This window comes from Misgurnus anguillicaudatus, chromosome 2 (genome assembly GCF_027580225.2).
Source record: "Misgurnus anguillicaudatus chromosome 2, ASM2758022v2, whole genome shotgun sequence".
In the NCBI taxonomy this organism is placed as follows: Eukaryota; Metazoa; Chordata; class Actinopteri; order Cypriniformes; family Cobitidae; genus Misgurnus; species Misgurnus anguillicaudatus.
In genome coordinates this window covers 29844094-29857929 of record NC_073338.2, presented here as the reverse complement: position 1 = coordinate 29857929, position 13836 = coordinate 29844094, and the positions used below count along the sequence as shown (strand labels likewise).

General features: G+C 35.6%; 1 protein-coding gene across 1 annotated transcript in view; it reads left to right on the top strand.

Annotated features, from left to right (window-relative positions):
- col11a1b (collagen, type XI, alpha 1b) overlaps positions 1-13836 on the top strand; it is a 91399-nt gene that overhangs the window by 56694 nt on the left and 20869 nt on the right. The window contains exons 41-45 of the mRNA XM_073876484.1: positions 4316-4369; positions 9553-9660; positions 11286-11393; positions 11936-11989; positions 12200-12253. Coding sequence (XP_073732585.1) covers positions 4316-4369; positions 9553-9660; positions 11286-11393; positions 11936-11989; positions 12200-12253 — 378 coding nt within the window. The remainder of the gene's footprint in view (positions 1-4315; positions 4370-9552; positions 9661-11285; positions 11394-11935; positions 11990-12199; positions 12254-13836) is intronic.

The following is a 13836-nucleotide window of genomic DNA, read 5'->3' as shown; positions in this document are numbered from 1 at the left end:
AAAAGTTGACTTTATCAAGTACTATAGTGGAATGGATAGAAGACGTAAGCAAATGGCCAAATATAAAGTGTCCAGATACATATATACGTATATTAGTGCAACCAAACGCAACAACCAGACATTTTGATGCTGGGAAACCGTTTTAATAAACTTTCTGAGTTGCTAACATGTTAGAAGCACTGGGGAACAACACCACTTCTGTTGCGCAGACAGGCTATTTGATCACGTGGGCTGCAAAAGGGTCTATAAACATACAATATATTAAATGAAAAAAAAACAGCCCCTCTGCTTTCAAAGGAAAAAACCTGTTTCATCCTACCTTCATTAGTTTTCTATCATTACCTCTCAAATATGGGTAGGTTTCTTCAAAAACACCAAATTTCGACCCTGAGATAATTCAATTTTTGTGAAGGACTTTTAATAGACATCAGATTCAGAGCAATCCTCAAAACTTACACGGACATACAGCTGTTTGCCCTAGGGCAGGGGTCGGCAACAGGCGGCCCGCGGGCCAAAAGTGGCCCGCCAGCAATATTTTCTGGCCCGCCGGATTAATTTGAAGTCCGTTTTTTTATTATTTTTTTAATCAGACTTTTTTATTTTACAATAACAGTTTACAAAAATGGTACCGTGTATCATTCCTTCACTCGCTTTTTCAAATCAAAACCAAAAAGACAAAAAACAAAACGACTTGTTTTTCTATTATTTATTTCCTGAACTAAAATCAAACGACTCGTTTTCTGAATGTGCGCTCAGATCAAAAATAAAAAAATGAATGTAAACGGGTTCGGACAAATTTTAATTGAACACCTTAGCAGACATATACCAATGAAATAAATTTAAACAGATCAGGCACTAACAGATTACATTTTAATAAGGGTTTTAATAAGGGTTTGAATAGCAACCATGCTTTCCTGTAAGTCTCATTCGCTTACAGTCCGACTTTTGAACTTTTTTCATTATTATTTATTCGCGTATAACACACTGACAAATAGCAAGAATGTCCTGAAAAAAATGCGTATAATAGCTATCTTAACGGGCCGCTTTTTCTCGTTCTCTTTCTCATACCAGCGCATCCGCGATCATAACTGTCATTAGAGTTTGAGCATACTTCTAAAACACAATCGATCAAATAATTGCAGAGGTATGACTTCATGAATCATTTGCAAATTTACCTCGTAAATCATGTCAATTCATCACGCGTGAAGACGTTAAACTCCGTGACATTGCAAATTACTGAAAAGTAATTGCTAGCTTTTAGAAACCACTACAAAATATGATAAAAATAAACTCTTTTACTGCAATAATATTTTAACTAATACACTTTTAAAGTAGATTTGAAAGGAATACTGTTGTTTTCTGCTACTTGAACTTGGGGCTCGAGCCCGACCTAAGGTTCGACCTGCCTTCGAAAACAGCAAGTCAAGTTCGTTTACCGTTAATTATTAAGACTAAATGGGCAGGTAAATTCGTTAAAAAAATGAAAGTAATCCGCCAAAATATGGTTTTACATGTCCATTAAAATAAAGCCATTATTAATTTTCCTAACGCATAGTTCTTTGATCTTTACCTCCGTTTAAAACGTTATAAATTTGGCAAAGGAGGATGTTCAGCAATTTGAACAGCAACTCCGCAACCAACTCGGTTTATGATGGTTAGAAATTTGAGTGAGAGGCTTTGTCCTATTTAATTTATTATTTATATTTCATTATAAATACAATGAATACAATGTTAAAATAATATTTTTATTGGCACGAACACAATTTTTGTATAACATTTAAAATTATATGTCTCTTTTTGTTAGAGACATTTGAATGTGAGATTCTGAAAACGAAACGTGACGTTAAGTTTTGCGGACCCGTCAGGTCGGGAAATAAAGCGGGTGAACACAAAGTGTATGAATGTATGAATAGAACCTTGTCGGAGCTGGACAAAAAACAGTCCAGCGGAGACCTCCTTAAATTTTAGGTGTATATGTGTGTGTCCCGGATAAATATTAATAAAAAAGGAATAGTTCAAAAGTCGGACTGTAAGAGTATTTTATGAGAGCATAAATGCCTGTAATATTACCACTATAGTACTTGATCTGTTTAAAATGATTTCATTGATATATTATGCCTATAAAGGAGTTAAATAAAAAAAAACGTCTAATCCAGTAATTAATTTTTTTATTTGAGCACACAATCAGAAAACCCGTGGTGGTTATTTTTTTCATTTTTGTTTTTAATTTGAAAAAAAAAACGATCGAACGAATGATACACAGACCCATTACCATGTTTTTAGCAATTTTTAATGCCGTCTTTCGTCTTTTAAATAGGAAATAAAGACAATGTTTCTTGACAAAAGATCAGATAGCCTATACTAGGCTAATTCAAAATAAGACGTAAGTGTGCCAACAACAGTTGGCCCGCCATCTACTGGCTAAAAAAAATATTGGCCCGCGGCCAAAGTTACTTGCCGACCCCTGCCCTAGGGTGATACTTCCGGGTTTTATAAGTTGCGAAAGTATCCTTCTGGTGGATGATAGCGGTATTGCGGAAAGCCGGAAATACTCGTCAATGGCAGGGAAGCATTTTCTCATAATTGACGAGTTAACTCATTGACAAGTTAGCAGGGAAAGAGTTAATGTGCACATGGTTGTAAAACTTAAAGGGGCCACTGCATGAAAATCTGACTTTTTGTCATGTTTAAGTGCTATGATTGGGTGTCCAGTGCTTTTATCAACCTAGAAAATGTGAAAAAGATCAACCCAGTAACTTAGTTTTGGTAAACCATTCTCTACAAGCACATGAAAAATTAGGTCGTTGAAATTTGTCTCTCCTTATGATGTCATAAGGAGCTCTTATTATAATAATACCGCCCCTTAATCTGCACTATCCAACCATAGCACTGCCATTTAGTGCAGAGAAAAGCACAATTGAGTTTTAATTGCAACAAATCACCATCATTGTGATCAGTGTTTGAATTTCCTCAGCTCATTTGCATTTTAAAGGACACACCCAAAACGGCACATTTTTGCACACACCTACATAGTGGCAATTTTAACATGCTATAATAAATTATTTATATGGTATTTTGAGCTTAAACTTCACATATGGGCTCTGGGGACACCAAAGTTTATTTGACATCTTAAAAAAGTCTTGTGCCATAGTGCAATTTCTGTGTTAAAGGGGCTATGTAATCTATATCATCTTTTGAACATTTGAAGCTAACAGGAACATAAACCTACAGAACACTAAAACCGATAATACTGTACCATTTTTTCATAGCTACTATGTTTTGCTTTTTTGGGCAGATACGATAAAAAGGAAAACCCATTTTTGGGTTGAAGCAAAACTATTTTTTTAATTATGCAGACAAGCAGTTTTTCAGTCTTTAGTTTGTGTTTGCTTTAATGCCGGAGGCCTGTAATTAAAACCTATGGAAAGAAACACACTTCTGTGGGTGCCAACATATCCCTATTACAGTATGTTGCAGGAACCTTGTGAATTATTTTTTTTTCATTTGATTAATTTAGTTCAAGTGAAATTTTATAGTTTTTGCACCATAAGTGCGTGTGCAAATCAAATTATTCATTGCACTGTCCTGTAGAAAGATACTAACCTGCTGTTCAACCCATAAGCTGTCTTCTCTTTAATGAGCATCTGTAGCAGTAGTGCTAAGACTGCATAAACAGGCTATGTGCAGAACTGACCTGTACATATACATGAGAAGGATTTGAGATGATAAATAACCTCAAGTATAAACTCACCAGTAAATGTCTGGTCTGCTTTTGGATCATAGATTGAGTTTGACATATTTATTGTGCTTGCAGCTCTGATTCAGTATTCTCTGGCCCTATTAATGCCTCAATGCATAACAAACTCACCGTAGACAACTCAATAGTATGCAAAAGGAATAAGATCTCACCACTGTTTTTTCTTTATTAATAACATTTAGTCTGGACAGAATGTTTACTTTCAGCTTGGACCGAATGTTTTGATGTTTACTTTCAGTCTAAATGATTCACATAGTGCCTTGATGGCAAGAGATAGAGCTGTTTCCAGCACCATATGAGACTGTACTCGCAGCACTTATTTTCTGATGTAAGAAACAGTGAGATTGCCAGTTTTATAAACACTCTGGGCTGTAGTTCCAGAAAAAGTATAATGCAAAGTAACATCTGCCATAGACTAGCACAAACACATTCAAGCACACACACAGACTTTCAGATGCCACTTGACAGATTGCGCAATACTGCTCTCACTGGAAAATCTTGAGTTGCTTTAATGTATGCTGAATTAAATCTCTCTCTCTCTGTCTCTCTCACACACAGGGTTCATCTGGCCTGAAGGGAGGAGAGGGTCCACAGGGTCTACCCGGCCCCAATGTAAGTACCTGCGTTACTATGGCAACTCTGCAAATGGTCAATCGGCCGACTTTTTTCTCGTACTAATGTGACATCAGGCAAATTTTGGATCGTGTTCAGTCAGCAGGTGGTGAATTTAATGATCGGTAATGTTGGCGATGAGAGCCAAGGTTGGTGTGTGTGATATGATCCCACGCAGTCTGTTTGCACTGAGTGAGTCACGCAAAATCAGTGTGACTGTCACCACGTAAGCAATTACATTTGAATCATACATGTAGTAAGGAAATTACATTTAGAGGCATGCAATATAGCACAAAATGTTTAGATTTTGGGCACACTGGGTGGATCCGACAGTGGGGTACAGGTGAACACTCCAGAATATACACTGTGATAAAGGATTTATAAGTTAATTCCAGTGAATCCCATATAATATAATGAGTGATTTATGTAAAATTAAGTAAGGAATAATTGACGACGGGCTGTTGAATTATTCAAAAGTAATGCACATGCAACATAGTAATGGGTGATTCTCAGAAAATCCAGATTTAGAAGGTGTCCAGCATCAGATATTTTAAAAGCCCTTGAAGCCAATTTTTTGCACATATAAGATTTAGGTCTGAACTTACTTTTACCATTATTTAAAACATATGTCCTATAGAATTATTTAAATTTTTTAGATTATCATTATTAAAAAAGTATCATTACCGCAACATGATATTACATTAAATATATGCATTTACAAACTCATGTTTTGGTAATGAGAACTAAAAAGTTGTCTAGGTACTATGACAAACAAAATTTCAACTTTTATCTGGAGAGAAAAAATAAGAATTGCTTACCTGGTAGCCATCTTGTGTATCACAGTCAATTATGTCCCTTCCAACAATTTTTTTTAAATGTTAGTTCCTTGAGGGCTTAAGCAATGACTGAAAATTGTTGCGGAGGATGAGAGAATTTTTATTGGACACATTTATATTGGTACATTTACCAATGAAGAGATGTTTGTAACTGTATGTTTCTTATTTAGATACTCTTACTTTGCATTTACTTTTTTTATCAAAATGTTTCATGACACCTCATAAGTCTAATTTCGTGAGAATCATTCTAATGTGGCAAGACACGAATCAATGGATTATACCAAACGCTTATACCATGGTTACCCCATGGCTCTGGTGGTTATTTTAAGACATTTGAAAGTTGTGCATTTATTGAAAAATAATGTATACCCATGAAACATTTCTCAACCAATCAGATTAAAGCATTAAACTGCCCTTAAATAGATATATTATGTTAATAAACAAATGTTGTGTGAGTGAAATTGAAAGCAGAACTATAATACATTTTGGAAGTGAGGGGACATAAATGGTAAATTGGCCCATGAAAGGAAGACACTTAATAAAATGCTGGGAACGAATTTACGTTTTAATTAAATTATTCTACGACCATGAGATTTATGTATGTCAGTTTATCATATACAACTTTAGTATATGAAAGAAAGTTAGTTGAATAAATATGCTTTGCAACAATTATGGTAAGAATGTTTTTTTAAATAGTTGTTTAAATAAAAACAGATGACAGCTCTTTTGAAAATATATGCTGTCTGTCTTCTTTCAACGCTCATTGCAGTAAAGGCACAGCAGTACAGCTTAACCATCAAAGCTTCAGCTACGCGTATGTGAAGTTCCTTTCAGCTGGAGAAAGATTGCTTCAGGGATTCATTGTCTCTTGTATAAAAGACATCTGTATAGCCAGGCTAGAAAATCTTAAATCAGAAAGATTTGGAGTCTGTGGCCCACCCACGCCAATCAGCAATGCTATCTTTGCCTAAGTAGACCTCCTGCCAGGTGCTTAAGATGAGCAGCAGTGCACATCTCCTCTGAGATTTTTCTAACAAATAGTTGAGTCAGTTTTGTGAAGTTTGTTTTCCAGGAAGTTTGCATGGTGGTATGTTAGATGGGGAGTGAGTCAGAGTTGTATGTTGTGTCATTGATACTCGCTTGCATGCCTGGACGTAATCTTTTATGGTAAGGCTACTTAAAAAATGCTGGGTTAGTTTCAACTGATCTTGGGTCAAAAAGGGATGAACCCAACCTGCTGGGGGTTTTTTAAACCACTGTTGGGTCCAATATAAACATTTTCTGGGTTGATTTAACCCAACGGCTGGGTTCTTCCCTTTTTGACCCAACCCTTTGTTAACAATAACCCAGCATTTTTTAGAGTACATTAAATGACATTAAACTAACATATGAACATTCCAACATGATCTTACGGCATATCGTATTATTGTCACGAAAAATTGTATACATTTATTCGTGTCCATGGCACAAATTTCAGCTTTTTTGTGCCTTACGCACAAATGTAGTTTACGTGTCACTCAGCACAGATTTCTATAAATAGTTTTGCGTGTCCAAGGCACGACTTTCTTTTTCATGTCATTTTATGTATTGTTTTCTCATTTTTTTTCCTATTTTTAAATCATTGTCACTTGGGGTTGGGGTTTGGGTTAGGGTGTCTAAAAACCCCAAACGACAATGGTAAGAAAATAGGAAATATATACACAAGAGATATCCCGCACACTAATAACTTGCAAAATTGTAATTTATTGCGACGTTTCGATCGAAAGATCTTCTTCAGGCATATCAGAAGATCTTACGATCGAAACGTTGCAATAAATTACAATTTTGCAAGTTATTAGTGTGCGGCATATCTCTTGTGTATATATGTTTGATGGACTACTATTGTCTCATTATCCAACGCACCTAACCGGAACACACAGGTGTGCGACATTGGTCGTTTATTGAAAGAAAATAGGAAATGAAAATAACAATACATAAAATGACACGAAAAAGAAAGTCGTGCCACAGAAACGCGAAACTATTTGAAGCGTTTCGTTGCAAAACGAGATAACCACCGTTTTTTTAATTGTTCAGAAATCTCGTTTTTAGGTTGTGCATTCCAATTAATTTCAATGCAACTGCAGTTGGTTTGTTTTGATTTAAACCTTCATAACTTAAAAAATACAGCTAAGTATCACCATAAAACAAAAGAATAACATGATAACATAATAATAAACATGTTTTGACAAAAATGTAAAAAAAAATGGATTTATCTCGTTTTGCAACGAAACTCTTCATATATAGAAATTTGTGCAAATGACAAGAAAAAGACATTTGTGCTAAAGGCACGAAAACAGCTGAATTTTGTGCCATTGGCACGAATAAATTAATCACATTTTTCGACAGTCTGGAACATTTTTTTATTTTATTTTAGGCATCAAATGTTGTTATGCATTAAACAAATGCGGATCTCCCACCTCACCCAGAAACGTTTTTTAGCTGTGTAGCAAAAGGAGTTGTATTTATCCATCATTAAATCAAATTATTGTTTTCACAAAAAAATTATTATCATTATTTACTCACCGTAATTTTGTTTGGATTTTATATTCATTGTGTTTTCAATACAGTGCAAAAGTAGAAATTCTGTAAAATTCAAGCTGAAGTCTTATAATCGAATTATGAGATTAGGATTTTGATTCATTCATTAATTTTAATTTTTGACATGGTCGTACTCAGTCAATCTTAAAGCTATATTTTTACAGAATGTTCTTTTACATTATACATGATGATTTTGAGTAAATCACAAATAAAATAACTTTAGACTTTTAAATGCAGGGTCACAAATTTAGTTTTATGCATTCCTACTATACAATGTTTATAGACCTTTTAATGTCATAATATGACAAGTCATTATGTACTGCTAATCTGACCCTCGCAGACTCCAGAGTATCACACATTTCCCTGAATATTGATATTTACCTATCTCTAAAGTCTAATTTCCTGTTTTAAAAAAATATGTTGTGCACTCTCTCTAAAGTAAGCATGGTATGTGGAAAACATACTGTACTGTAAGTGCTGCTGTGTGGTGCAGAGTGACCTTGGCCCTTATTGTGTTTGAATGCATTAACAGTGGTGGCTAATGCAGCGAGCTGATGTTTGTGGTTTTTAGCATGTGTTGTGTGTGAATGTGCATGCGTGTGAAAACAACTTGGTTTCCTCAAGTAAACAGTGAAAGAAGCTCACATTTGAAAGCTCTCTTTAGTAGCAAACCCTCAGCGCTAATAGCACTAATGGACTGTTTCTAAAGAGGAAGCACACTCCATGTTGGTTTCAAAGCAGAGCTCAGGTCCTCAGAGAAACTTTTGCCTGTCAATATGACCTTTTTGAGAATCTGTACAAGTACAAGTTTTGAAGTATATCTGCTTCTGTCAGTCTGCCAAAACAAACTTAATAGACAGATCTACAGAACAGCTATCAGTGGTTGTAAACAAATGTTATTTGTTGGCGAAACTCTTACCTCCTTACTCACTAAAGAAAGAGCTTATATCTGAGACATCTAAGACATTTTTATTATTTTAATACCACTTTATTAATTAATTAACTACATGAAAATAAAAAAATCACATCACTTAATATGGCTTTTTGTTTAAAATATAAAAGAACAGTATTAAAGCTGAAGTGTCAAGTATTTAGGGTAAACTCCCCTTCCACTTGAGCAATAGCAGGCAGCTGCAGGATCTCTGAAACCTTAATGAAATTAAATCCTAATTTCTAATTCTAATCGAATGACTTCAGTACTTTAGTCCTCAGAAAAGCTCAAGATGTGTTTCGTGCCAAAAGAGGTCACACTAAATACTGACTGATGCCTAAAGAAGACATTTAGTTCTGAAAATTGTTTTGTTTTTAATTTTGTGTACAAATTTAATGTATTTTCTGTTTGTATCTTAAAAAAAGAGTGAAAAAATAAATATGGATGGACATTAAAACTTTGCTAAAACAACAAAGCTGGTGATGGTGGCCTTTTGCACAGTACTGTATATCTGGACCAGTTTGGAAAATGCATATTTTTTATTTTTCACCTGATTTGAACAAAAGGAGAATAAGTGGTAGTACTTATGTTTTCACAGTTACATTGTCGATTTGAACGAAAATATTGAAATGTAACCGTTTTGAAACATAACCTGAACAGGTTCTACATGATTGACATAAGTTTTCTTAAAATAAACTTAACATGTTACCTCTGGGGATACATGCTAATTTTATTTTAAGAAAACTTATTTCAATCATGTGAAACCGGTGTCCATAATTGATTTACATAAATAAAATAAAAAAATTCAATTAGATTTTGATGAGATTTATGTGTCACAGGGTTCTCCAGGAGAGAGAGGAGGAGCTGGACCAGGTGGACCTATTGGCCTAACAGGGCGCAATGGCCCTCAGGGACCCCCAGGACCCGCTGGAGAGAAAGGTGGTCCGGTAAGTAAGCGATTTATGAACTTCAAAATATATGTAAACTTGTATATACTCTATGTGCTCATTGTGTACGAGTGTACGCCGTAGCTTGCGCGTAGATGCGTGCCCTATGCCAAGGCCTGATGTGCACCTCACCAAAAATGTAACAGTGCATCAATTTTATGTGCCTTGGAAACATTGTGATTGTTCTGCTAGGTTAACCCCTTCCTCAGGTCAAAGAATCTGCAATATATAGCGTTGAATTTAATCATACTCTATACGCCTGTGAAAGTGAAAGCAAAGACCAATTTGAGAAGCGATATTTAAAGCGACAGTCAACTTTTTTGAAAATAGGCTAATTTTCCAGCTCCCCTAGAGTGAAACATTTGATTTTTACCATTTTGGGATCCATTCAGCTGATCTCCAGGTCTGGCGCTACCACTTTTAGCATAGCTTAGCATAATCCATTGAATCCAATAAGAACATTAGCATTGCGCTAAAAAAGCTTTCCTATTTATAACTTTACTCTTCTGTAGTTACATTGTGTACTAAGACCGACGGATATTACACAGTGCCTGAAAATAGTCCCCTGCTATTGAAAGTAACCAAAGGGACTATTTTCGGGGGCTGCGCAATATTGTGCCTGCTGCAGCCATGGTACGGCAGCAAAGTCCTTCATTATTACACTGGAATGAGAGTATAGTTCCTAGCCGTATCCGCCTAGAAAATCACAACTTTTAATATTCCGTCGGTCTTAGTACACGATGTAACTACAAAAGAGTCAAGTTTTAAATAGAAAAATATCGAAACTCTTTGGTTATTTTTGAGCACAATGCTAATGGCCTAATCGGATTCAATGGATCGTGCTAAGCTATGCTAAAAGTGGTACCGCCAGACCCGGAGATCAGCTGAATGGATTACAAAACGGTAAAAATCAAACTCTAGTGGAGCTGGAAAATGAGCATATTGTCAAAAAAAAGTGGAATGTCCCTTTAACAACTCATGCTGTCATGAAAAGTTGCTGTCAATGTGCTGCTTTTACTGCTGATGCTTCTCTGACAATGTGCACAACAAGCTGCTGCTTCTTCGGCTTTTGCCTTCAAACTATTTGTTACACCGGTAACATGCCGGTGGACACTGCCTACTAGCAATCTGCATGTCGACATGGACAATGACGCAGAAGTATAAATAAAACTGACTCGTAGGTCTGACGCAGAAGTATAAATCAGCCTTTACACTTTCTGGAAAATTTTAATACTGAACACTTTTGTCATAAAAATAAGAAGGTAATCTAATTTAATTCACCCTAAAGGAAATATAAAAGCAATTGTGCCTCAGGGAGGGAGTTTGAGTTCATTACTTTTGTGTCTTTTAAATAAACGCATCAATAGCTTGCGGATTTTCACACAGCATGCTAACAAAAACGTCTTTTTTAATTAATTCACCCTTTGACAGTGCAGGATAAAAGCCAAGATCAGTTGTTTGCTGACTGTACGTCTGCATAGTTTTTTATTAATTGTGGTGGCGTTCTCATTAGCTTTGTAAGCACAGACTGCATGTATTAAATGATTTGTATAGGTTGTTAAAGCATATCTTCTTTCATTAGTTACTGTATTAACATAAAACCCATTTTTCTTACATATGTACAGGGTGAGAAAGGACCTACTGGTCCCGCTGGCAGAGATGGCATCCAAGGCCCGGTCGGTCTTCCGGGATCAGCTGGACCTCAGGGTCAACCTGGAGAGGATGGTGACAAGGTGCAGCACTTTGTTTCTAACTTTATGCCCATTGGCATACCTGCACACAGATGCTACAGACAGAATTCCTTCTTATCCATCACTATAATTAAAAAACACAAAGCCATTACCACAATAAAGTGCTGAAACTCAATGCGCGCATACACAATTCTACACACTTGCACGTCAAAATAAACAAGCATGCTTTGGAAGCTTAAAGCTGAGAAACTGTATTGTCACTAATGTATTCCAGAATCCATTAGCTCCCTGTTAAATGGAGAGAAGCCTTTTTTGCATCCTTATCACGTTCAAAGACACATTATTCTTTCCAGCTTTAGCGCCAATGGTGTCAGGGGGCCAAGTAATCAATTAATTGCAAACACACCCCAAGGTCTTAGTTTTACTGTTCAAATGAAATTCTTTGGAGTAATGTTTACCCGAGGCTGCTGAGCCTGAAGTGACCTTGAACATTTTTGATGACCAGACAACAGGGAAAATGTATTAAACGGGGCTTCAAATTATACGATTTTAAAAGCAATTCTTTACATTCGCAATTTTCACAGGGAGAGGTCGGTGAGCCGGGTCAAAAGGGAAGCAAAGGTGACAAAGGCGAACACGTAAGTTACTACTCTGTGCAATATTTGAATTGTAAGATATTTAAATTCCAACAGGCTTGTGTTGCATTTACAATCTAGCATGCATTTGACTAATGTTAATGTTAATGCACTTGTTAACTTTATTCTGACAAAGAGCATCCTTATAGGGCATACATTTTTATTTATTTTGCAATTTGTGATGTTTACATGTACTTTTGACTGTTCCTGCAGGGTCCCCCAGGTCCAACAGGTCCTCAGGGTGTCATTGGAGCTCCAGGTCCCGCTGTGAGTACCCAACTATCATTTTTATTAGTACAGCCAGTTACACACATACTGTACACAAGCATCCTGATAGCTGAGAACCCAACAGTGTCAATTGGGCTTGTAAGGTTTAGTGGTTAGCAATCTAACTTAAAGAATATAGTTTTGAATTCCACAAGGAGCAATCCATGAACCATCATCATTGAGCAAGGCACTTAATTCCAGGTTGAGGTTGCTCCAGGGGGATAGTCCAGGTAACAAGGATACTGTAAGTTGTTTCCGATAAAAGTGGGTGTGAAATGAGTAAGTGCTCAGTTTTGTCTGTGTCGAGCAGCCCGCTGTGTTGATGAAGTGAGCGTGTAGTCAGGGCCAGGTGGCACAGAGTTGATTATTTTAAAGTTTATGACTCAAGCAGAACTTTCCCAGCTGGGCTTCTCCGTTTACTTGATGCATCCTCCTCATTAGCCCCCTAAAAGCTTATAATTACACCTATTCTGTGCGACTTTGTGAAGAACATTCTTGGAGAATGTTAAGCTATTTTACTAAATCACAGGATATGGGTGGGAAACATGGTGCAGGATAAATCACAGAGATGGCTTACTGTTGTCAGTAGCTTGTGCTTCAAAGATATTGTTTGCCTAAATATAAGCAATATTTGAGTTTGTGTGCTCAAATGATATTGTAAAAGCACATCCATCATAAACACTTTATACAGAGCATACACGGTAAAAAAAAGCTGGGTTATTTTAACCAAGCGTTGGGGTCAAAAAAGACACCCCAACTTGACGGATATATATATGTATATATATATATATATATTTTTAATTTATATATATTTATTTATTTATTTATATATATATATATATATATATATATATATATATATATATATTTATTTATTTATTTATTTATTTATTTATTTATTTATTTATTTTTATATATATATATATATATATATATATATATATATATATATAATTTGCTCCTTTTTGACCCAAATAACCCTGCATTTTATAGAGTCCCTGCTTTACTTAGTTTAGGTTGCCATTGTGAAAGTTTTTGTGATTTTTTTTATGCATTTGTATAATGCAGATGTGGTTCTGCATGTGTTGCTGGACATCTGTTGTTTAAAATTGTTACAACCCAAAGCTCACGTAAGTCACAGATACTTTACCTATATAGACACTGTCTCTAATGAAATTCTTAACTGGCTAAGCAACAGAATTATTAATGTATTTTGAAAATACAAATGCATAATTAAATGTACAAATATATTGCAAATATAGAAATAAGTAAAATAAAATATTCACATACAGTTCTAAGACCCCAGTTTGAGAACTTCTGTTGTAGGTTAATCAATACTTCATTCCCTTATCGTCTCCAGTGCATAATGATCAAAGTCTAATGATCAAAACCCCACATTCCCTATAGGCATTTCTTTAATGTGTCTTCATTCATTTAATATGTCTTCAAAATGGCTGTTTAACAGTCTAACTTTAGAGCAGGCAGTTTTAGAAATAAAGTTTGCACATTATCAATCCCTTCACATCTTTTCAAGTCCTCAAGCCCTTTTGATGTCTGACCAGGAAGATCTCATTCTCATGCTC